Genomic DNA, 24,364 nt, shown 5'->3' with positions numbered 1-24,364 from the left:
TGAAAATAAATGCGGCTAAACAGGCCTGAGACTAGTAGCCATTTATGAAGCACTCACTTTCCTTAAGGTACTATCCTAGGCACTTAATTTACACAACCACCATATTATTATACAAATGTTATAAAAGTAGTTGTGTAAATTATTTCCCCCAAGTCACCTGATTAGTAAGTTGGGAAATAGAAATCAGAATGGAGAAATTTCTGATGTTGAAGCTAGTATTCTCCAAACACCTCACAGAGAATTGATACTTAAAATTAGTGTCTGAATAAGGTTTATTTAATCGCAAAATAATGACAAAGAGAAATGAATTGTGTCAGAAATTGAAGTTACCTAAATTTGTTATCCAATGAAATATGAGTACACTCATTATTATGCAGATATTAAGGGTATATTCAAATTTAGCTAATGAAATTATAATCATGGTTAGGGAAAGAATGACTTCTTCAAGATTCTACACTTACTAGGGATCTGTACTGGGATGGGCAATGATTGTCATTATTCACAAAAGAGACATAATGTGAAGCTTTGATAGTCCACAGAGAGACAGATATGTAAAAATAGAGCGGACACTCCAGAGGACATGGACCTCGGTGAGAATGACAACTAGGTCTTTTGGGGCTTCATGTACACGGCACTTTCTGTCCTGGACAATATCAAGGAGGGCGTCTCCTTCTGGCCCGAGCTGTGCTTCCCCAGGGTTTCAACACCCTAGCAGTGCCCCTGAAGTTCTCACTGTTTGAGGCCCACCAGAGCCTATGGAGACCCCCCAACTCCTCTTCTACCACAGTCACCGCCACCTCCTTCTAGCACTGTCCTCCTCCCCTTCCGACCTGAAGGACGGGGAGGGATGAGGACAGCTGAGCAGGTTGTGAGGGTTGTGGGACCCTGGGGTCATCTTGGAATACAGGAGTGAGTGTGTCTGTGTTGGGAGAGGCTGTGCCCCTGAATCGTGAGCATGAAGAGCTGGCTGCAGGCTGTGCCTGCTGGTGGAGGGGCCTCCTGCAGCTGAACTATGCCCTTGCAGAATTGAAGTATCAAATCATGGGGGGGAAAGAAAAAGATTTGAAAAAGAAGGTAACCAATGGAATTGTACTTACACATTAAGCCACCGGATGTCGCTGTCTTCCACAAAATGGGCTTTTAGAACAAAGGCATAATCCTGTGATTCTCAAGGACCAGGAAGGAGCGTCATTCTGAGATCTCAGCCATTTCGATATAATTGAACGTAAGAAACCCAACAGGAAAATTCAGAGCATATTCATCTTCTAGACCGCTGATTCATGGATTTGTAAAACCGGGAAAGTATGTATGATGTTGGTTTACAGACCCAGCGACCTGAGAACCGGCCATCTGCTGCTTTCACTTCTGCTCCTCGCATCCTGGGAGATCGGGATTTGCCAGGTCCATTATTGGGTCCCCGAAGAGGCCAAACACGGTACTTTTGTGGGTCGCATCGCGCAGGATCTGGGGCTGGAGCTGGCGGAGCTGGTGCCGCGCCTGTTCCGGGTGGCGTCCAAAGACCACGGGGACCTCCTGGAGGTAAATCTGCAGAATGGCATTTTGTTTGTGAATTCTCGGATCGACCGCGAGGAGCTGTGCGGGCGGAGGGCTGAGTGCAGCATCCACCTGGAGGTGGTGGTGGAGAGGCCGCTGCAGGTTTTCCACGTGGAGGTGGAGGTGAAGGACATTAACGACCACTCCCCGGTATTCTCCGTCTCAGAACAAAAGCTGGCAATACCGGAATCTCGATTGCTTGACTCTCGATTTCCACTAGAAGGCGCATCTGATGCGGATGTTGGAGAAAACGCAAAACTTACGTACAGACTCAGCCCAAATGAGTTTTTCGTTCTTGATATTATAAACAAGAAAGACAAAGGCAAATTCCCAGTACTTGTGCTACGAAAACTGCTGGATCGTGAAGAAAATCCTCAGCTTTTGTTGTTATTAACGGCAACTGATGGAGGCAAACCCGAACTTACTGGATCTGTTTCTCTGCTGATCCTGGTGTTGGATGCCAATGATAATGCCCCAATATTTGACCGATCCATATATGAAGTTAAGATGTATGAAAATGCACCAACCCAAACGTTGGTAATATGGCTAAATGCTTCTGATGCAGATGAAGAAATAAACAAGGAATTGATATATTCATTTAGCTCCTTGGTTACACCCAGCATAAGAAGGAAATTTCTAATGAATGAAAGGACGGGAGAAATAAGAGTAAATGATGCTATTGACTATGAAGACAGTAACGCTTATGAAATACATGTAGATGTTACAGATAAAGGAAACCCGCCAATGGCTGGTCACTGCACTGTCCTAGTGGAAATCCTGGATGAAAATGACAATTCACCCGAGGTGGTTGTCACCTCGCTGTCTCTCCCGGTGCCAGAGGATGCTCAGTTGGGCACTGTCATCGCCTTGGTCAGCGTGTCTGACCGTGACTCTGGCGCCAACGGGCAGGTGACCTGCTCCCTAACACCCCATGTCCCCTTCAAGCTGGTGTCCACATTCAAGAATTACTATTCACTGGTCCTGGACAGCGCCCTGGACCGCGAGAGTGTGGCGAACTATGAGCTGGTGGTGACAGCGCGGGACGGGGGTTCGCCTTCGCTGTCAGCCACAGCCAGCGTGTCGGTGGAGGTGGCCGACGTGAACGACAACGCGCCGCTGTTCGCGCAGCCCGAGTACACGGTGTTCGTGAAGGAGAACAACCCGCCCGGCCGCCACATCTTCACGGTGTCGGCGCGGGACTCGGACGCGCAGGAGAACGCGCGGGTGTCCTACTCGCTGGTGGAGCGGCGGGTGGGCGAGCGCGCGCTGTCGAGCTACGTGTCGGTGCACGCGGGGAGCGGCCAGGTGTCCGCGCTGCAGCCTCTGGACCACGAGGAGCTGGAGCTGCTGCAGTTCCAGGTGAGCGCGCGCGACGCGGGCGAGCCTCCTCTGGGCAGCACCGTGACGCTGCGGGTGTTCGTGCTGGACGAGAACGACAACGCGCCCGCGCTGCTGCCTCCGGCTCCAGGCGGCCCGGGCGGTGCTGTGAGCGAGCTGGTGTCGCGGTCGGTGGGCGCGGGCCAGGTGGTGGCGAAGGTGCGCGCGGTGGACGCGGACTCGGGCTACAACGCGTGGCTGTCGTATGAGCTGCTGCCGGCGGCGGGTGGTGCGCGCAGCCCGTTCCGCGTGGGGCTGTACACGGGCGAGATCAGCACGACGCGCGCCCTGGACGAGGCGGACTCTCCGCGGCAGCGCCTGCTGGTGCTGGTGAAGGACCATGGCGAGCCGGCGCTGGCGGTCACGGCCACCGTGCTGCTGTCGCTGGTGGACAGTAGCCAGGCGCCAAAGACCTCGTTGCGAGTGTCTTCTGGTGCCATGAGCGCTGAGACAGCGCTGTTGGACGTGAACGTGTACCTGATCATCGCCATCTGCGCGGTGTCCAGCCTGCTGGTGCTCTCGCTGCTGATTTACTTGGCGCTGCGGTGCTCTGCGCCGCCCACGGAGGGTGCGTGCGGGCCGGGGAAGCCCGTGCTGGTGTGCTCCAGCGCGGTGGGCAGCTGGTCGTACTCACAGCAGAGGCGGCAGAGGGTGTGCTCTGGGGAGGGGCCGCCCAAGACGGACCTCATGGCCTTCAGCCCCAGCCTTCCTCCGTGTCCAGTACCGGAGGTGGAAACGGAAGAACAGTCTATCGGAGGGGACCACTCTAGGAAGGTGGGTATTACTTTTTAATTTTCATATTTTTTTGTGAATGATATTTTACTTCACCACTTTTCCTTGTCAAATACATGTCTTGGGATATCTTCATCCTCGGTCTGTATAGCATATTTCTATAATGCCTGAAATATATCTAGAAATACCTATTGTAGCATAGTTTATTTTAAAAGTTGATTTTATATTTTGTCTATTGTACCCTCTGCATCCACTTTTGCTGGTTACTTCAATTTAAAAAATATGTCATTTATCCTGAACTTATTTATATTTTTGCTACAAATATTTAATGTTTTTGTGGGCTTTAAAATAAGCCTGTAACTTTTTAATGTTATAAATGTTTGTAGGATTAGCACTTTAATTCACAAGTTTACTTACTTTTCAAATCTAAATTTTAAAACGACCATGTTACAGTAACAAAAAGACTGAGCGAATCACTTTTCTTCCCGGTAAAAGGGTGCTCTCTGTTCCCTAAGTAAAGAGTATGTGCAGCGTGACAACTTACAGTGCACAACAGACCTTTAATATTCAATGTTTATACTTTACTCTTAACAGTAAGGTCCACATGAAAACAGGAAGTTCATTCATGAAATTGTTCCAATCTATGGAATTAAGTTGTGTTTTAAGCTTTTATATTTTTTAAAATTTTTTATTTTGGAGTGGTGGTACCTGTGTCGGTGTACATTACTCACTTACTTTAGCAGCAGAAAATGATTCCTATTTATTTATATAATTTTACCCAGTATCCTATTGTTTAGTAGAATGAGGCATTGCTTATTATTCAAGCATTAGCTCTTCAACTTTGAGGACGGAGTTATGATTATGTTTACTAATGAAGAGCATTTGAAAATCGATTTTATCTTAGAAGACTGAAAATGATTCATTTCATCCAAATTAATATTAGAAGTTTCAAAAGAAAATGGAATTATCTTTGTAGAATGTTTTTTTTACTGCTTTGATATCACATAATGCAATTTAGTTTGATAATTCTCTAGTCATCTTAAATAGGGTTGTGTTGGGATGATAAAGACTCAGAAATGCAAAACAATTAAATTGCATTGCCTGGCTGGTGTGGCCCAGTGGTTGAGCATTGACCTATGAACCAGGAGGTTTCATTCTGGTCAGGGCACATACCCTGATTGCAGGCTCAATCCCTAGTAGGCGGTGTGCTGGAGGCAGGGATCAATGATTCTCTCTCATCATTGATGTTTCTATCTCTCTCTCTCTCTCCCTCCCTCTCTCTGAAATCAATAAAAAAACAAAATAAATAAAATAAATTGCATGGTGGCCGATACTATCTTATTAATTATGCCTTTCTAAAACTGGTTGTTACCCAGTATCTATAATTTTATTTTAAATTTTTTATTAATTTCAGTGTTACCAAATAGTAATGCACCTTGACCCCCCCTTTTTTTAGCAATTATCTTTTCCTTTCTGTATGCAGATTTAATGTTTACTCTATGTACATCAAAAATAGCTTCTAATAAAAACTGACACCTCTATTGAAGTTTAGAAACACTAATAGAGAGAATTGTGGCAGGAATTTAAGAATGGCATTGTCTTCAATGTTAATATTTTCCATGGCCAGTCTCCAACCTTTAGAGATTATAGATGATAAGTTATGCAGAGTATTTCAACTTGTGTATAGAATTCCTTCTTCTTATATCTGCCCTCTCTTTCAGACCTTTATATCAGTGTTTCCTTCTGCAGAAAAGCCTTGTCTAAAGATAACTCTTAATGTGAGGTATTAATGAAACATAGAATTATGTGTATCAATTTAGTGCTATTTGTTTTATTTTGCCTTCTTTTAAACATATTTCCTTTCTAAATACAAGTATTCACAAAAATATTAACCTAACAAGTTAGGATTTTATCTAGCGGCATAATAATCTGACTGGTGTTGCTCAGTGGTTGAGCATTGACCCATGAACCAGGAGGTCATGGTTTGATTCCTGGTCAGGGCACATGGGGGCGGGGGTTGTGGCCTCAATCCCCAGTAGGGGGCATGCAGGAGGCAGGGATGATGATTCTCATTGATGTTTCTATCTCTCTCTCCATCTCCCTTCCTCACTTTCATGTACTAAAATATTCTTGCTTTTCTTTAGGGCAAATATGTTGCTCTTAGAAGTAGTTTGAATTATAAATCTTTGGCATAGATTCACTGAATCAGCATTTTAAAAAGTGTTTCAAGTGAAGACTACACTTTTACATAAAACCTTAGATTCCCTTGGGTATCCACATACAATATTTTTGTTAGTAGAAAAATTTGGGGTTTTCCTAATGGCTGCCATCTTAGTGGAAAGATTTCAAATATTGAATAGTTGTTCCTTAACAGCCTTGAGAATGATTAAAATATTTTTATTTAAAAAAGACAACATGATAAACTTTATTGTAATTGATAACAGTTATGAAAATCTCAATGTATTTTTTTGTACTTGAGATAAAGACAGGAAAATAAAATTGAATGAATGAATGGGATTTAGAATACCCTTTATACCACACTCTCCTTAAGCCAATTCTGGAATAAAATGGGTATAAACAAACTGGCAACTATAACTTGAATTCCTGATTCAGTGGTGTGTATTTTTTTTAATTAGAAAGAGGTTATCTTTACAAATAGCAATGGATGCAATGCAAATTTAAACTGTCCTTCAGGGTGGAGACAACAGCATTCATCCAGAGCAGACACAGGAATTGGAAAAAAGCTTTAAAATGAGACAAAGATGAGTATCCCTTGTATTTCCAGAAACCAGTACTTGGTAAATTCATTAACATGAAAGCAATTAAATATTTGGATGAGCTGATAAGTAGCTTACATACTTAGTACTGATTTGAAATATCATTATGTTAAAGACGTAACTTATAGAACTTGCATCCTGAGTTACCCTCTACACAACTGGACTAAATGTTTAGAACAATTTAACATAGTATAAAGATTAAGCAATAGAAAATTATAGAATATTAGCAATGGAGTAAACTTAATAAGAACTAATTCCAAAATCATCAATTTCTAAAAAGTCTAAAAAACCAGTATCACTAGTAACCTACAACATGGAGTTTTCATCTTCATATATATGATAATATAGTTGTGTGGTAGCATGCAAGATAAAACTCTTCTTGGAATTCTAATTTATAAGACACACCCACCATTAAAGATCTAGTGGTCACACACAAGTACTATATAAAGAATTAAAGGCCCACAAAGAAAAACATGGACCAATATGAAGGGAATCACAGAAGAAACAATGTAAATCAAAGAAATACCAGTATAAACGCGAACGTACTTCCATTTTGAGCCACGGGATGTCGTTGTTCTCCAAGGAGAGGATTGTTTTAACAAAGAAAACTATTATTCCCAGGATCAGAAAGATTCTCCACCTTTCCGGAGCTTTAAAGACTACAAGCACACCCATATTGTTAAGATCATCTGGGACCTCAGGAATAAAGACTCGGAAGAAATATCTCAAAAGGACTACGCCTTTCTACTCGCGAAATGTTGATTTACTAACCAGAATCAAGGCATGATGTTAGCTTCAGGATCAGGTGACGAGGGAGCCCGGTTTTTGCTGCTCTCGCTTCTGCTCTTCGCTCCTCAGGAGACCGGGAGCCGCCAGGTCCACTACGCGGTCCCCGAGGAGGCCAAGCGCGGCACCTTCGTGGGCCGCATCGCGCAGGACCTGGGGCTGGAGCTGGCGGAGCTGGTGCCCCGCCTGTTCCGGGTGGCGTCCAAGGGCCGCGGGGACCTTCTGGAGGTAAATCTGCAGAATGGCATTTTGTTTGTGAATTCTCGGATCGACCGCGAGGAGCTGTGCGGGCGGAGCCTGGAGTGCAGCATCCACCTGGAGGTGGTGGTGGAGCGGCCGCTGCAGGTTTTCCACGTGGAGGTGGAGGTGAAGGACATTAACGACAACCCGCCTGTGTTCCCAGCGACACACAAGAATCTATTTATTTCCGAAGCTAGGGCTCTTGACTCTCATTTTTCGCTAGAGGGCGCCTCGGATGCAGATATCGGGGTCAACGCTCTGCTGACTTACAGACTGAGCCCCAATGAATACTTCTCTCTGGAAGTACCGACCAACGACGACCAGGTAAAACCGCTTCAACTGGTACTGAAAAAACCTTTAGACAGGGAAGTCGCTTCGGAGCTCCTCTTGGTGCTTAAAGCAACAGACGGGGGCAAACCTGAGCGGACAGGTACTGCAGAAGTACAGATCACAGTGCTGGATGCAAACGACAACGCCCCAGTATTTGACAAAGCAGTCCATCGGGTGAAGCTACTGGAAAATACAAGGAACGGCACGCTGGTTCTTAGGCTTAACGCCTCGGATTTGGACGAGGCTTCAAATAGCCACATTCTTTACTCCTTTGCAGCTGATGTCTCCCCGGATACAGCAACAACTTTTTGCATAGAACCAGTCACCGGAGAAATAAAAGTAAATGGAAAAATAGATTTTGAAGGAACTCAATTATGGAAACTGCAAATAGAAGCAGTTGATAATGGAAGCCCCCCAATGTTTGGTCACTGCACCATCTTGGTAGAAGTCGTGGACATCAATGATAATGCTCCGGAGTTGCTAGTGACTTCACTCTCACTTCCTGTTCCTGAGGACGCTCTACTGGGGACCGTCATCGCCTTGATTAGTGTAACCGACCATGATGCCGGTGTCAACGGGCAAGTGACCTGCTCGTTAACACCCCAATCCCCCTTCAAGCTGATGCCCACCTTCAAGAATTACTATTCGCTGGTGCTGGACAGCGCCCTGGACCGCGAGAGAGTGGCGAACTACATTGTAGTTGTGACAGCGCGGGACGGGGGCTCGCCGTCGTTGTCGGCCACCGCCAGCGTGTCCGTGGAGGTGGCCGACGTGAACGACAACGCGCCGCTGTTCGCGCAGCCCGAGTACACGGTGTTCGTGAAGGAGAACAACCCGCCCGGCCGCCACATCTTCACGGTGTCGGCGCGGGACTCGGACGCGCAGGAGAACGCGCGGGTGTCCTACTCGCTGGTGGAGCGGCGGGTGGGCGAGCGCGCGCTGTCGAGCTACGTGTCGGTGCACGCGGAGAGCGGCCAGGTGTCCGCGCTGCAGCCTCTGGACCACGAGGAGCTGGAGCTGCTGCAGTTCCAGGTGAGCGCGCGCGACGCGGGCGAGCCTCCTCTGGGCAGCACCGTGACGCTGCGAGTGTTCGTGCTGGACGAGAACGACAACGCGCCCGCGCTGCTGCCTCCGGCTCCCGGCGGCCCGGGCGGTGCTGTGAGCGAGCTGGTGTCGCGGTCGGTGGGCGCGGGCCACGTGGTGGCGAAGGTGCGCGCGGTGGACGCGGACTCGGGCTACAACGCGTGGCTGTCGTATGAGCTGCTGCCGGCGGCGGGTGGTGCGCGCAGCCCGTTCCGCGTGGGGCTGTACACGGGCGAGGTCAGCACGACGCGCGCCCTGGACGAGGCGGACTCTCCGCGGCAGCGCCTGCTGGTGCTGGTGAAGGACCATGGCGAGCCGGCGCTGGCGGTCACCGCCACCGTGCTGCTGTCGCTGGAGGATAGCGGTCAGGCGCCTAAGGCCTCTTCGCGAGCTTCTTTGGGTGCCCAGGGCTCAGGGACGGCGCTGGTGGATGTGAACGTGTATCTGATCATCGCCATCTGCGCGGTGTCCAGCCTGCTGGTGCTCACACTGTTGCTCTACATAGCGCTGCGGTGCTCGGCGCCGCCCACCGAGGGCTGGTGCGGGCCGGGGAAGCCCGTGCTGGTGTGCTCCAGCGCGGTGGGCAGCTGGTCGTTTTCGCAGCAGAAGCCGCAGAGGGCGTGCTCTGGGGAGGGGCCGCCCAAGACGGACCTCATGGCCTTCAGTCCGAGTGTACCTCCTGGTTCTAGAGATAACGGAGAACTGCAGGAGATTTGCGGGAATGTAAGTACAGTAATTCTGGGATGTATTTCATGGCCGTTAATGTCAACATAGTAGTTCACCAATATTTAATTTATTTGTTTTGTCCTTTCTCTTGCGATGGCTTATTTTAAAGCAAACAGGAAGTCCAGCCATTTTTATTACTTTTCCCTACAGTCTTCATGAACACACTTCCACTCAGCAATAACAAAAATGAAATAGGTGGCTAAAGCTTCCTGTGAATGCATAAGTTTCAGTCTGGAAAGAGGCAAGGTTCACTGATAAGAAATGAAGGGCATGGGCAAGGCTCTAATCTTCTACTTCTCAATTTTGCAGCAAGTTCATTCTTCCTACCCATTTTTTAAAATTCTAAGTGGTGGCCTCCACTTATTATGCTTATGCATCGCCATAATAATGCATAACTTTATAATTTAGTTAATTTGAGTTCAAACATGTTTAAATTTTTACCTTACTATAATCCATAAATTCATCTATTAATGGGTATGGCCTGGCGAGGTGGCCTCATTTTATAAAGCATTTTTTCCTTTAAAAAAATCTTTATTGTTGAAAGTATTACATATGTCCCTTTTTTTCTCCCAATGACCACTTATAGCCCTCCCCTGCCCACTGCCCCAGGCCTCCACCACCGTCTGTGCCCATGGGTTATGCATATGTGCATACAAGTTCTTTGGTTGATCTCTTCTCACCAATCCACCCTCCCACACCTTCCCTCTGAGGCTTCACAGTCTGTGCCATGCTTCTGTGTCTCTGGATCTATTTTATTCAACAGTTTATTTTGTTCATTAGATTCCACATATGAGTGAGATCATGTGATACTTGTCTTTCTCTGACTGGCTTATTTTGCTTAGCATAATACTCTCCAGGTCCCTCCATGCTGTCTCAAAGGGTAAAAGATCCTTCTTTCCATTTTGTTTCTTTATAATCAATGGTGTGCTTCTTTGAAATAGTGGGTGGAGTTTCTCCTTGACTTTGGGCATGATTTTACTTCTCTGTCTTTAATGCCCCTATGATTTCAAGCTCATTTTCTTCATAGTCTTCAGCTGCTTTAGACATTTTCCCTTTATTTCCTAATATAAGGCCAGTTTGCTAATTGCCTGTTGAACCCATTGCTGTTCTCCTCCTGATTAATTCATTAAGCGCCTCTATTGTATTTGGAAGATTTTTTTTGAGCATTTATTATACGTTCTTCCATTCATGGCACCTGCCGTGAAACTGTGTGGAAGTATTTTAGGGTAGGAAAAGTCACACTTCTTTATGCTTTGAGGTTGAGAGAGCCTTCCCATGCATGGTGTACTGTGGATTCTGCTGCCTGTGTTCCCCAAGCCACTTGGTCCTCAAAATAACATGTCTTTAAATAACTTAAGCATAACAATTGTGGAACTTCCACTTGACATGCCCACTTAGCACTAGTACTTGACAATGGTGTTGTTGATGGCATTTCAGAATTTAACATTGTGTACTTTAGATACATTTGATGCAAACACCTTCTTGGTCACAAAGCTATATTCATGGGAATTTTCTTCAAAAAGATCACAGAGAACTTTTATTTTGAGCTGTAAAGTTGTGAATTAAATAATGTGGAAGGTTTTTTGTGCTGTTTTTGACTCCTGAATACAAATTAGAGATACTTTCATTGGATTGTTGGAGAAATAAATTGTTTATGCTAATTGACATGTGGGAGGAGACCATGTTGTAATAGATAGGGTGAAGTTAATAGAAATGCTGAGAAGGCATTAGTGGTCATTTTCTGCCTAAAAAGTAGGATTATTTCAGAAAAGGAAAAACCATGCCCTAGTTACTGTACTGGGATTGTCTTTATCCTTAGCTATAGAATAGAATAAGAGCAAACATTGGCCACTGACTACAATATACCACCACGATGTGAGCTATTTCATTTGTTAGACATGATATGAATATGAAGGGCTTAAAATGCATAATTTCATTTATTTCCTGTAACAGCATGTCAATTACATGTGACTATCTGAATTTTAAAAATGATATAAGAAGTGGTGAGATATCTATCTTGTCCACTGCCATCCAGCTAGTACTTGATAAAGATGATATTCAAATGCAAATCTTTTAGATTCCAGACCTATTCTTTTATTCACTGTAGATCTTTCTGCAGTAAATTTTTCTCTGATCAGGCATAGTTCCGGCTAGGAAAATCAGCATAGCTGTATACAGGTGAATCCTCCTCTGTTTTGCTTAGAAAAGAAACCCATTCACAATTATCTTCATGATTAATTTTGTACAATGCCATAGGAATTAAGATTCTTATGTTAAATGATTTTTTTCTTAGAGGAGTTCATGATCATCATTATCATTTGTGTTCATTAATATTACATTAAAATAGGTATTTATATTATTCAATTGGTAAATAATGAAGAATTGTCTTATGAAGACTATGGGTCAGTTGTTTGGAAGGGATATAAATAAGAGTCATTTAATATATGAGAAAAATCAGAAGACTGTGGTTTGCAATGTTCTTGCAGAACGCTAAAGCCAATTGACACATCTGAAAATGACCTTGTCCTTTTAACACTGCGAATAAGGGTAATGTTTTGGACAAATATAAGTGGTGATATGATTATTTCTGGGATCCAGAACATAAACAAGGATTCAATAAATGTTTCCAAAATTCAATACAGCTTTAATGGTATATATTGCCTGTGGAAATTTTGGAATGTATTAAGGTCTTTCAGGTTTCATTCTTCTTCAGTCTTATTGTTGTCTGAGAGATTTGTGCCACCTGAACAAATAATCTGTCATCAAAGAACTGTATATACTTGAATAAGCCATGATAGGCAGAGTGAACATCACTGAGTATATCCTATAATTTTGCTAATACAATTTTGAATAGTACTTCTAACCTATTGATTTTCAAGAACCTCCTGGGTTTCTAAGAATTACTTCAAGATTTATTTGTCTATGTTTTCAATAAGTAATAATACTAGACTTATTATAAAATATTAGTGGATGATGAGGACTAGTAGAACGTTAAACCATGCACTCTAATACATGACTAGCAGGGCATCCAGTTGGAATTTAAGACTAACCAGATTGGTTCAGTAAGGGTCAGGCACAAAGTTCCTCAGTCTTTTCAATGATTTTACAAAATCAATTTATCAATGATATTGATGTGACTTCTTGGCATTAGTCTATTGCCAGATCCCAGGCCAATCCCCAAAGGTGAGTTCAACAGTAGCATAATCTCTTCTAAAGGGGCTAGTTGAGATGGTGATAACTGAAATATCACAGCCAAAATGCAAAAGATGAGTCATTGGTTCATACAATATATAAAATTCTTTTATGATTTGGTGTTTGTCCAGTTTCACTTCATATACTCACAAAATACCACATTACTGAAAAGTAATTATTTTTTTCAAGCACAAGAAATCTTTCATTAGATTACTTAATATATATAAATTCTTTTACAAAGTCATGCCCTAGACTTTCGAGTATCTTGTGGTTTTAGATTTCACACCAAGGAAGGTTGAGGACTACAGCAACATTACACGAAGAAAACATCATGGAGGCAGATGCTAAGAGAGTCTGAATTTGTATCTTCATTTGGGAAACAAAGAGAAAATATAGGTCTGAGAGCTCCTTTGAGAAATTATAAGTGAGGAGTCTCTTTGTCACATCACAGAATGATATCTGTCCATACTTATATTCTAGGAAAATTCCAACTTGGTGCATCTGTTAGTAATTCTTAAATTCTCATTTTAATTCAGATATGTAATATCATCATCACCCTTGGGTAAACTTTCTCCATATCTCTATCTATTTTTGAAGACTCTACATTGCATGTCACTTCTCAATTCCAATTTTCATAATGAAGTGGTTGAATATCTGTTGCTTCCGTTTTCTCCAAAATAAATCTGACAGGCTTCAAATATCATGTTAAATCTACTGTTATCTAGTGTAATGTTATATTTTGATTAGAGGCCCATATGACTCTTTTACAGATGTATAACATAATTCAGTGTCATAAAAGATGGAGAATATGCTTTATTAGTTTTTAAAGAAAGAATTTGCATTTACTTTATAAGAGTTCTAGCAGAATGATAATATCAGGAAAAGAGTAAACTTGAAAAAAGTGGAACAAGATCTGAAATTGGAAATTTCAGAATAATACAGGGTGGGGCAAAAGTAGGTTTACAGTTGTTAAGTATGCAAAACACAGAGTTTATTCTTGTATTATTTATTAATTATTGTATTATTTTTATATAAACAACTATAAACTTACTTTTGCCTCACTCTGTGCTTATACACATGTGTGTATATTCAAGGAAGAGAAAAATATTAACACATAATAAATATGCTTGTGATTTCTTCATATGTCATTGCAATATTTTTATTTTATTTTATTTTATTTTTAAAATATGGAATGCTTCACGAATTTGCATGTCATCCTTGTGCAGGGGCCATGCTAATTTTCTCTGTATTGTTCCAATTTTAGTATATGTGCTGCCAAAGCGAGCACTCATCACAATATTTTTAGATTGGAGATGAACCATCAAAAAACTATACAACAAAATACTTAAGCTACAGTGTATATATTCTGAATCACTTTCTACACTTCTGCATCCATTGCAGAAGTTATTTGCCATTTGGTTAGATTGCTTATTTTTTAGTGCACTTTTAGGCACATAAAGGAGATACAATTAGATGTCATTTATTTTGTTTTGGATAAAATTATGATCTTAAACCCAAAATTCTTTTAACAAGATGCAGGTCAGCTGTTTTCATGAATAGATCTTAACTAGATATACAAAAATATAGATAACTTAGAAATACCAATATGATATAGACATTTTCATGGTGGTTTTTATTTATTTCATTGAATGATAATGAAATTCATCATTGAAAAGATGACTTCTGTCATATCATTGACACTAATTGTGTCACTATTGTCATACCTCATATTATACTGTGAGCATTGCAACTTACATGATCATATAAAATTTACATGAAATATAAATTTAATTTACATCAATAAATGTCTCCCTTGTGAATTCTATGTTTTAAACTGCCAAATTTGGAAAAATATTTTTGTTTTTATTGTTCTTCAATAGCTATAAAGGTGTTTACAATAAGTTTACAATTAAATGTAATACTGTCAACAATAAAATAAAATAAAACTTATAGAAGATCACAAATGTATTAGAGCTAAGGAAAATATAAGTAGAAGGCAAGTGCACATAGGTGGGAACACAATATGCAGGATTTAAGAATACATAGTTTTTATTAAAACTTTAATTTTGTCCTTGAGTTTCCTAGCAGTCAAAGTAACAAGGGAGACTAGAAGTAAAACAATTCAAATTTGATAATATTTGTATGAGGAACAATACCCATAGGAAGTGATTAACCATAGTTTTATAAAGTTATTCTTAGAATTGATCTCTCTGTATATATGTAGATGAGTAAAAGAATAATTTTATAACTTTAAATCAAACGTAGGAACAAGAATTTAAATTTGATGTTAGTCAACACTAAAATGCCATTTCCCACCTACCATCAATTTTAATATGGCTTAAAATCTGAATATTCCATAAATAAGTACGTTGAAAATAATACCTTGGTGTTAAAATATCAGGAAACATGAGAAATTAATTATTTTTTTTCTTTAAGTAAAATTCTGTGATATTGGGTGTAGTGCACAATACTCACAATTTCAGGCACAAGGTGTCGCTCTTTACTTGATGAAAATAGTTCATTCAAGGGTTGGTCTGACCATCCAGGAACTCCCCATATAAAACGACTCCATCAAGCCGGTCGCTACTGTTAACGGATCCTATGAAGCTTCTAAAAAATTCAGCGAGATTTTAAACCCGAAACTGGAGTCTCTGGTACTGTAAGTGTAAAGAATCATTTTTTGCAAGTTAATGTCGTGTGCAATGTTTGGGGTTCAAAGAGGGGGATTGGACACTCAGCAACTGCTGCTGTCGCTTCTGCTATTCGCGCTCTGGGAGGCTGGGAGCGGCCAGGTCCACTACTCGGTCCCCGAGGAGGCCAAGCACGGCACCTTCGTGGGCCGCATCGCGCAGGACCTGGGGCTGGAGCTGGCGGAGCTGGTGCCGCGCCTGTTCCGGGTGGCGTCCAAAGGCCGCGGGGACCTTCTGGAGGTAAATCTGCAGAATGGCATTTTGTTTGTGAATTCTCGGATCGACCGCGAGGAGCTGTGCGGGCGGAGCTTGGAGTGCAGCATCCACCTGGAGGTGGTGGTGGAGAGGCCGCTGCAGGTCTTCCATGTGGAGGTGGAGGTGAAAGACATTAACGACAACCCGCCGGTGTTCTCTCTCAGAGAACAAAAGCTGCTGATTCCGGAATCGAAGCCACCTGACTCCCATTTTCCTCTAGAGGGCGCCTCTGATGCGGATATAGGAGAGAATGCTCTATTGACTTACAGGCTAAGTCAAAATGAATATTTTTCTTTAGAATTACCAAGAAATAGTAAGCAGACTAATAGACTGTCACTTACATTAAAGAAGTCTCTGGATAGGGAGAAAACTCCGGAAATTAGTTTGCTACTGACGGCTGCAGACCAGGGAAAGCCGGAGCTAACGGGCACGGCTCAGCTTTTCATCTGCATCTTGGATACTAACGACAATGATCCAGAATTTGAGCAACCAGAATACAAGGTGAGATTAATGGAAAACGCAGCTAGAGAAACGTTTGTGATAAAATTGAACGCTACAGATCTAGATGAAGGAGTCAATGGGGAGGTCACATACTCCTTGTTGTCCGTTAAGCCCGATGGAAAACCCTTATTCACAATAGGTAAAAATAGTGGAGAGGTGAGGGTCAATGGAACTTTAGATTATGAAAAAAACAAATTTTATGAAATTGAAGTACAGGCCACAGATAAGGGAAATCCTCCAATGGCAGGTCACTGTACAGTCTGGATAGAAATCTTAGATGCCAATGATAATGCGCCTGAAATCACCGTGACTTCCCTGTCTCTCCCAGTACCAGAGGCCACTCAGCCTAGTACTGTCATTGCGTTAATTAGTGTATCAGACCGCGATTCTGGTGCGAACGGACAGGTGATCTGTTCTCTAACGCCCGAAGTTCCCTTCAAGATCATTTCCACGTTCAAGAACTACTACTCACTAGTGCTGGACAGCGCCCTGGACCGCGAGAAGGTGTCACACTACGAGTTGGTGGTGACAGCGCGGGACCAGGGTTCGCCTTCGCTGTCGTCCACAGCCAGCTTGTCGGTGGAGGTGGCCGACGTGAACGACAACGCGCCGCTGTTCGCGCAGCCCGAGTACACGGTGTTCGTGAAGGAGAACAACCCGCCCGGCCGCCACATCTTCACGGTGTCGGCGCGGGACTCGGACGCGCAGGAGAACGCGCGGGTGTCCTACTCGCTGGTGGAGCGGCGGGTGGGCGAGCGCGCGCTGTCGAGCTACCTGTCGGTGCACGCGGAGAGCGGCCAGGTGTCCGCGCTGCAGCCTCTGGACCACGAGGAGCTGGAGCTGCTGCAGTTCCAGGTGAGCGCGCGCGACGCGGGCGAGCCTCCTCTGGGCAGCACCGTGACGCTGCGGGTGTTCGTGCTGGACGAGAACGACAACGCGCCCGCGCTGCTGCCTCCGGCTCCAGGCGGCCCGGGAGGTGCTGTGAGCGAGCTGGTGTCGCGGTCGGTGGGCGCGGGCCACGTGGTGGCGAAGGTGCGCGCGGTGGACGCGGACTCGGGCTACAACGCGTGGCTGTCGTATGAGCTGCTGCCGGCGGCGGGTGGTGCGCGCAGCCCGTTCCGCGTGGGGCTGTACACGGGCGAGGTCAGCACGACGCGCGCCCTGGACGAGGCGGACTCTCCGCGCCAGCGGCTGCTGGTGCTGGTGAAGGACCATGGCGAGCCGGCGCTGGCGGTCACGGCCACTGTGCTGCTGTCGCTGGTGGACAGCGGTCAGGCGCCTAAGGCCTCGTCGCGAATGTCGGCGGGGGTCACAGGCCCAGAGGTGGCGCTGTTGGACGTGAACGTGTACCTGATCATCGCCATCTGCGCGGTGTCCAGCCTGTTGGTGCTCACGCTGATTCTGTACCTGGCTCTGCGGTGCTCGGCGCCGCCCAATGAGGGCGCATGTGGCCCGGGGAAGCCCGTGCTGGTGTGCTCCAGCGCGGTGGGCAGCTGGTCTTACTCACAGCAGAAGCGACAGAGGGTGTGCTCTGGGGAGGGGCCGCCCAAGGCAGACCTCATGGCCTTCAGTCCCAGTCTTCCTCCAGGTCCGCATAAAGAAGATGGAGGGGAAAGGCAGGAGACCGGGTCAAATCATTTTGAGCAGGTGAGTGCTATAAGTTCTCTCTCTTTTGAAGTCTAAGTTAAAATTTTAATTTATTTTATTTTAAAAAACATTTTTATTGATTTCAGAGAGGAAGGCAGAGGGAGAGATAGAAAAATCAATGTTGAGAGAGAACCGTTGATTGGCTGCCTCCTGCACGCCCCCACCCCCACTGGGCATGTGCCCTTGACCTGAATTGAAACCGGGACCCTTAAGTCTGCAGGCTGAAGTTCTATCCACTGATCCAAAACAGCTAGGGCTAAGTTAATTTTTAGAAAATCCAGTTTATTTCATTGACAATTTAAATGAATATTGTGTATTTTGAATATTCTTTTAAAGAACAATGTTAGTGAAATGCCATGATACAATTAAAAAATCAATGTGACTCAAAACTTTTAATTGAGTTTTACAGAGAGGAACGAGAGAGAGAAAGAGAGAGAGAGAGAGAGAGAGAGAGAGAGAGGAACTTTGGTCAACTTTCTCCCAAATTCCTCCAACCAGGAATCAAAAGGAACCCTGTGTATGTGCCCTGACTGAGAATCAAACCCACCACCTTTTGGGATGACACTCTAACTTACTGAGCCACACCAGCCAGGGCAATGCAATTGGGATCATATGAAGAATTCAGTTTTTTAGCCATTAAGTGTCCTATTTCTTCTAATGTTTTGTTAGAAAATATAAGATTGACTTTCCCATTATCACTTTATTAGAAATATTTCTAATTATCATTGATCTACTCAGGTAACTATTGTATCTCTAATCCGCAGTAATGTAGATAATCACTATGGATTCTCATTCTCTTTGTCTTTTAACAGCCTTTTGCCTTGATATTTTCATCTTATTAGATCACTTGACTTTTCTCACTTCAGGCTCATATCAATGACAGAACACTCTATTAGGATTGAAAGAATTTACCTTTCTTTTTCTGCGGTGTTAAACATTCATCATACATTTATTGCTCATTAGAAAATCATTAACTTTTACTACAGATAAGATAAAACTTGCTTTAATATTATTTGCATTAAAAATGCAGTCTTGCATTCTAGTATGCTTCTTTCATTGAAATAATATAATTGAAAGTTCTGTTCTTTTTTATTTTGTTCTGTGAAATGGGTAGAGATTTATTTATTATACTAGTGGCCTGGTGCACAAAATTCGTGCACATTGAAAGGGAATTAATTAGAGGAAGATAATTTGAACTCACTATCTAATATCAATAATATGTGAGTGTGAGGCAGTCCGTGTTTCTGAAATTCAATGACATGAATTTTAGCTATTATTTTGCCAAGTAAATGGCATTTACAGATATCATTTAAACTGATAAGAACAGATACTACACTTGATCTTAGCCAAAAGGCTGAGAAGCGATCAGATATCATTTAAAAGAGCATTCAGCTTCATATTAAAAACTCTGGCTACCAAGTCAGGTCTGTTTTCAACTTTTTGCCAGTGTTGTAAATTGTTTGCAATATCTGCCCATTTGGGGTTGCATGTCATGGTTATGAATAAATTGGGCTCTCCATACTTCATTACAATTGCCATAGCATCCTGATATCGCTACTGCATATTTCTGGGACTACCCTCAAAGAGGATGGAAGTATTATCATTTTACCAATCGGCACATTGTCATTTTCAGATCTAGATTTGAGATAATCTATCAAACCACTATATTTTTCAACTCTCAACTTAGATTGGTTTGCTTTAATGAAATTTATCCGATTGGCCTCCATTTTTAAATATGAATCCACTATAAACTGTTGAGTTAATTTTCCTGGATTTAAAATAGGATTGAACGTGTCCCGCACAGAGAGATGAAATCCATAATACTGCATTTGTGTGACTCATGTCCTTACATTTTGTCTAGTATTATTGTTGATTACACTGTTGTCTCTGAGTCTTAATGCAATATCTGTTCCCCAGCCTTGTTCACCATGTGGAAAAAGAATAGGATATGTCATTGCATCTAATGTAGGAAACAGGATATTGATTTGTTTCATTTTAGTGGCATTTGGATTATTGGGATCTGGTTTACAATGTATGAGCAAGTCCCTTTCAAAAGGAGGTTCTCCATCTTTGTTTCTGAATATGACAGCAACCTCGGTTACATGGGGAGAATTATATCTACCTGGGTCACTGTTATGATCCTATTTAATTGCCATTGTTACTTCTGTGGAGCAATATCTTTTGCTGCTGCTTCAGATTGGGCTTCCTTTTCTACCTCATGTAGCATCTTGTACGATTTTGTTAATTCATTTATTTCATCCATAAGGTTGTTGATGTTGATTATGAGTCTCTGAGCAGCCCTGGTTTTCTGGCATTGCTAACCTTTTACTTGTAGCTTTGGCTGTATCCAAAATATAGAGTTGAGCAAACTTCTGAAAAACACCATCCGAAGGATGTAAAGTTCCAGTACGGTGATAAACTTGTCCATGTATTCTAAAACAGTACGGCCCATATCCTGATGGCGATGCAATATTTGCACCCATGGAAGCAAAAGCAAAAGAACTATTTATGGAACAAATATTTTCCATAAATTTTTTACTGTCAGAATCTTCGTTTGTCATTAATCTTTTTAAATATGCTGGGTAATCTGGAAAATGTATATCATTTGGACAGACTTTCCCTTTGCTACAACATCAAGTAAATTTCCCATTGGATGGTTTTTCATCAGAGAAATTTAGTGATAGGCAAAATTCACATCTAACAGTCATTCCACCACAACTATGTTCGAGAATTGCATCCTCATGTACTCCATTTTTGCTGAGAAGGCAGTTCCTACCAGTATTGGTAGTACTTGTTGATGACTATTCTCTAGACATATTCTGTCATCGCTACCACTTCTTTCAACTTCAAAGGCACATTGGTCTTTAGACATTTTCTGTCGATGACGCTGGTGTTTTTTGGCATCAGAGCGACATGTTTCCAGTAGCTGGTCTTCAGATACATTCTGTCACAGGCGCTGCCTTCTTTCAAGATCAGACGCACTTTGCTCTTCAGACATTTTCTGTTGATAACACCAGCATCTTTTGGCTGCGGAACTATGTTGTATCAACAGTTGTTCTTTAGACATAGTCCCACCTCTCTACTGTCACTGTCTGAGATGCAGGTGAATGAGAGTCCTTGCTGTCAGGCCGCTGAGAGCTGTCTGACCAATGGCTGATTCTGGCTGATTCTGTGGGGGTGGGACTTCCTCCTCCCTGCTGTTAGTTTCCACAGCTGTGATGAGGAAGCTGGGGTGACAGAGGGAGCCACACCCTCCAAGCCACCCTCTCTCTTGCTCTGCTCTATGTCCAGCAGCCTCCTGCTCTGCCAAGTCCTCCAAACCTCCCGCTCTCCGCCCACTCTCCTGCTCTGCTCTCTGCTGGCAAAGGTCCTGGGAGTCCGCAGGAGTGGCTAGGCATGGCTGGCCTCGCCTCCCAGGGCCTGCGAAGGTCCCAGGAGCCAGCAGCCGCCATTGCCTCCTGGGGCACTTGACACCTGCACATGCAAATCAACCTGCCAACTTTGTCAGGTTAATTTGCATACTCACTCCTGATTGGCTGGTGAGCATAGTGGAGGGATGGTCAATTTACATGTTTCTCTTATTATATAGGATACTCAACCAGAACTCCTAGATTTTTGCTTCCAAGTAAACTAGGCAAATAAGGTTATTTATATTACGCAATCAAGTCATTCAAATTTGCTAAAGGCATGTGTATAGGCTTATAATATCTGCAAAACATTCTAGTTGGCAATTTTCCTGTTTTTTGTTTTTTTAAAGATTTATCTAGGAAGGAAAAAGTTAACTGTGATAACATGAAGCCTGTTAACAATGACCAGTTTCATCCATATCACCTTTTACATTTTCTATCTTTTAATGCTTTATTTCTAATGTCTGTGAAATTATCTTTCCATTTGGTATCACACGTGAAGTTTCTAGCAAAGATCATTTATTGCTAGGTCATTTTTCTAATTCACTGGTTCTTAGCTACATGCAGGGTGATGGAATCATTGACCTCTTTGGGAATCCAACAAAAGTCACATGTGGCCATTCTCCCCTTACAATTACACAGCATACCATTTGGCATAATATTGCAGGACCCATGCTGAAACCCATTCTTGGACCTCTGGTCATGACCCTTTGAACCTCAGTATGAATGGGCTAAAAACATTCTTTATTTCAAAGTAGGCAACCAGATTAAAATATAAGAGAGTTCGACTCAAAAGTGATTAAAACATCATATCGTTTATGAAACTATCCTATATAATAAAAGCCTAGGTGTTGCCACATGCGACGTCATCACAAGATGGCCACCACAAGATGGCCGGCAGGAGAGGGCAGTGTGGGTGATCAGGCCAGCAGGGGAGGGGGCAGTTGGGGATGACCAGGCCAGCAGTGGAGGGAAGTTGGGGGCAAACAGGCCAGCAGGGGAGGGCAGTTGGGGGTGATTGGGCCAGCAGGGGAAAGCAGTTGGGGGTGATCAGGCCAGCAGGGGAGCAGTTAGGCATCAATCAAGCCATCAAGGGAGCAGTTAAGGGGCAATCAGGCTGGCAGGCAGAAGCGGTTAGGTAGCCAGGCAGGCAATCAGGTAGCCAGGCAGGCAAGTGGTTAGGAGCCAGCAGTCCTGGATTGTGAGAGGGATGTCTGACTGCCAGTTTAGGCCCGATCCCGATTGGGCCTAAACCAGCAGTCAGACATTCCCCAAGGGGTCCCAGATTGGAGAGGGTGCAGGCTGGGCTGAGGCACCCCCCCCCTGCCGTGCACAAATTTCGTGCACTGGGCCTCTAGTGTTGATATAAGAAGAGAGACATTGAGTTCATATTGATGACTTATTACTTTGGGTAAATCATCTGAGAACCAGTTGGTGGGAAAGAGGTTGAGAATTTGAGACAAGAGGGAAAAGAATATGGAGGAATCTTTGTAGGCGTCTGGGAATAGTTAATTATGCACTCATCTGAGGGCCCAATTGAAGTAAAAGTGAGAGTAAACCTATAGAGAATAAAGTCTCATGACTAAATGACTATCTTATACTGAGAAGCTTGATATGAAGAAAATGGGTAGTTAGGCTGTGTGCTGGAAGCTAAAGAAAACATTAGAGTTGATTAAATAATTTTTGTATTTATCCTATAAAAACAAAAAACACGGACTCGAAATTATCTTGCTACTAATTTATTGTAATTGATATTAGCAAATCATTTTATTGGTATGTTAAAATATACAGAAAAAGAAGTATTAGGAATGGACATTGGGCTTAATAATAAATGTGTTTTTTTATTCTGCATGTGGTTTTACTGTTTCATTCATTATTATCTAAAGGATAAAGTAAATGAATGAAGTGAAAAAAAGAGAAAATATTAGAGGTGTAATAGTATAAGTAGGTGAGTGTCTGGAAGGGTATGTTTTAAATGATTGACTATGGAATCTAGCTTAGGTAGAAAGGTAAGTGAGACAAGTTAGGGCCTGATAAACAAGAACAATTAGAAAGAATCAAGGGGTTATTCTCATTGTAAGAGAAAAGCTATGTTGCCCTGGCCAGTGTGGCTCAGTTGACTGGGCATCATCTCATGCACCCAAAAGCTTGCTGGTCCAATGCCTAGTCATGGCACATGCCCTGGTTGCTGGTTTGATCGCTGGTAGGGGGCATCCAGGAGGCATCCGATTGATGTTTCTCCTTCTCCCCCTCTCTCTAAAACTCAATAAAAAAATATCTTAAAACAATAAAGCTATGTTAATAAAAGTCAGGGAGCAGGAGAGGAAGATAAAGATGAAGATAAGAGAATACCAAATACATTACTCAAGTTTTCAGAGTGGAACAAAAATACAGAAATGATCTCAACTATTATTTCCTGCAGTTTGCACAGAACAGGCAAGAGAATTATTGGAGCTATTCCATATTTTTCATAGCACTACTTGGCCTGGAACTTGGGGCCTGGTAATGTTAGTTATAGCAATAGGTTAAGGTAATATTCCCTTCCTCTCTTCCTTTTGTTAACATCTGTGTCAACCTGTTGTTGCTTGGAAAATCAGTCAATTTAAATGATAGTAAGATTTCCTCCAGTGATGGTGTAAGATGGGGAAGGGAGGTTTAACCTATTGATAAGTAATTTATATTCTGCCAAATACATAATTCTTGGCATGCTAATTATTGGCATGTTTTATACAAAGAGAATCCAGAACTTTAAAGCATTGTTATATCTAAATGGCCTAAAATGTTGTGTTTATGCACACATACACATTCACATGTAAACGCCTACACACACTGGACACTTACTTAAAATACAAATATTTTAGTCACATTTCACAGTCATATTTGGGGTAATTTATAAACATGATGTATTTATTTAAAATCTGGTTTATTACTTATGGTTATTTTCCATGTTCATACGTTTTATTATGGGATTGGTTATATTTCCATTTGGAGTCCATGGCTGTAGTGTTGAGCAGATCTCAAAAAATATTACAGGAAAAGAACATTCTCACCAAAACCTACAAAGCTT

General features: G+C 42.9%; 3 protein-coding genes, 1 non-coding gene and 1 pseudogene across 5 annotated transcripts in view; 3 read left to right on the top strand and 2 right to left on the bottom strand.

Annotated features, from left to right (window-relative positions):
* LOC118658047 (protocadherin alpha-C2) overlaps positions 1 to 24,364 on the top strand; it is a 164,099-nt gene that overhangs the window by 51,171 nt on the left and 88,564 nt on the right. The window lies entirely within an intron of this gene.
* LOC118658050 (protocadherin alpha-10-like) overlaps positions 1,236 to 24,364 on the top strand; it is a 91,191-nt gene continuing 68,062 nt past the window's right edge. Inside the window, 2 exon segments of the mRNA XM_036312928.1 lie at positions 1,236 to 3,582; positions 3,584 to 3,705. Of these exon segments, the coding sequence (XP_036168821.1) occupies positions 1,309 to 3,582; positions 3,584 to 3,705 (2,396 nt within the window). The 5' untranslated portion in view covers positions 1,236 to 1,308.
* LOC118657794 lies at positions 7,224 to 18,732 on the top strand. Its single transcript, XM_036312425.1, has 3 exons — positions 7,224 to 9,602; positions 15,485 to 17,890; positions 18,703 to 18,732. Exons 1-3 carry the CDS (start codon positions 7,224 to 7,226, stop codon positions 18,730 to 18,732), a joined length of 4,815 nt encoding a protein of 1,604 aa, XP_036168318.1.
* LOC118659369 lies at positions 13,979 to 14,085 on the bottom strand. The gene has a single exon (XR_004968505.1). It is a non-coding gene; the product is annotated as a U6 spliceosomal RNA (small nuclear RNA).
* On the bottom strand, positions 19,136 to 19,256 carry LOC118659532 (annotated as a pseudogene).

This window comes from Myotis myotis, unplaced genomic scaffold (assembly GCF_014108235.1).
Source record: "Myotis myotis isolate mMyoMyo1 unplaced genomic scaffold, mMyoMyo1.p scaffold_m19_p_6, whole genome shotgun sequence".
Lineage (NCBI taxonomy): Eukaryota > Metazoa > Chordata > Mammalia > Chiroptera > Vespertilionidae > Myotis > Myotis myotis.
This window is presented reverse-complemented; position numbering and strand designations above follow the sequence as displayed.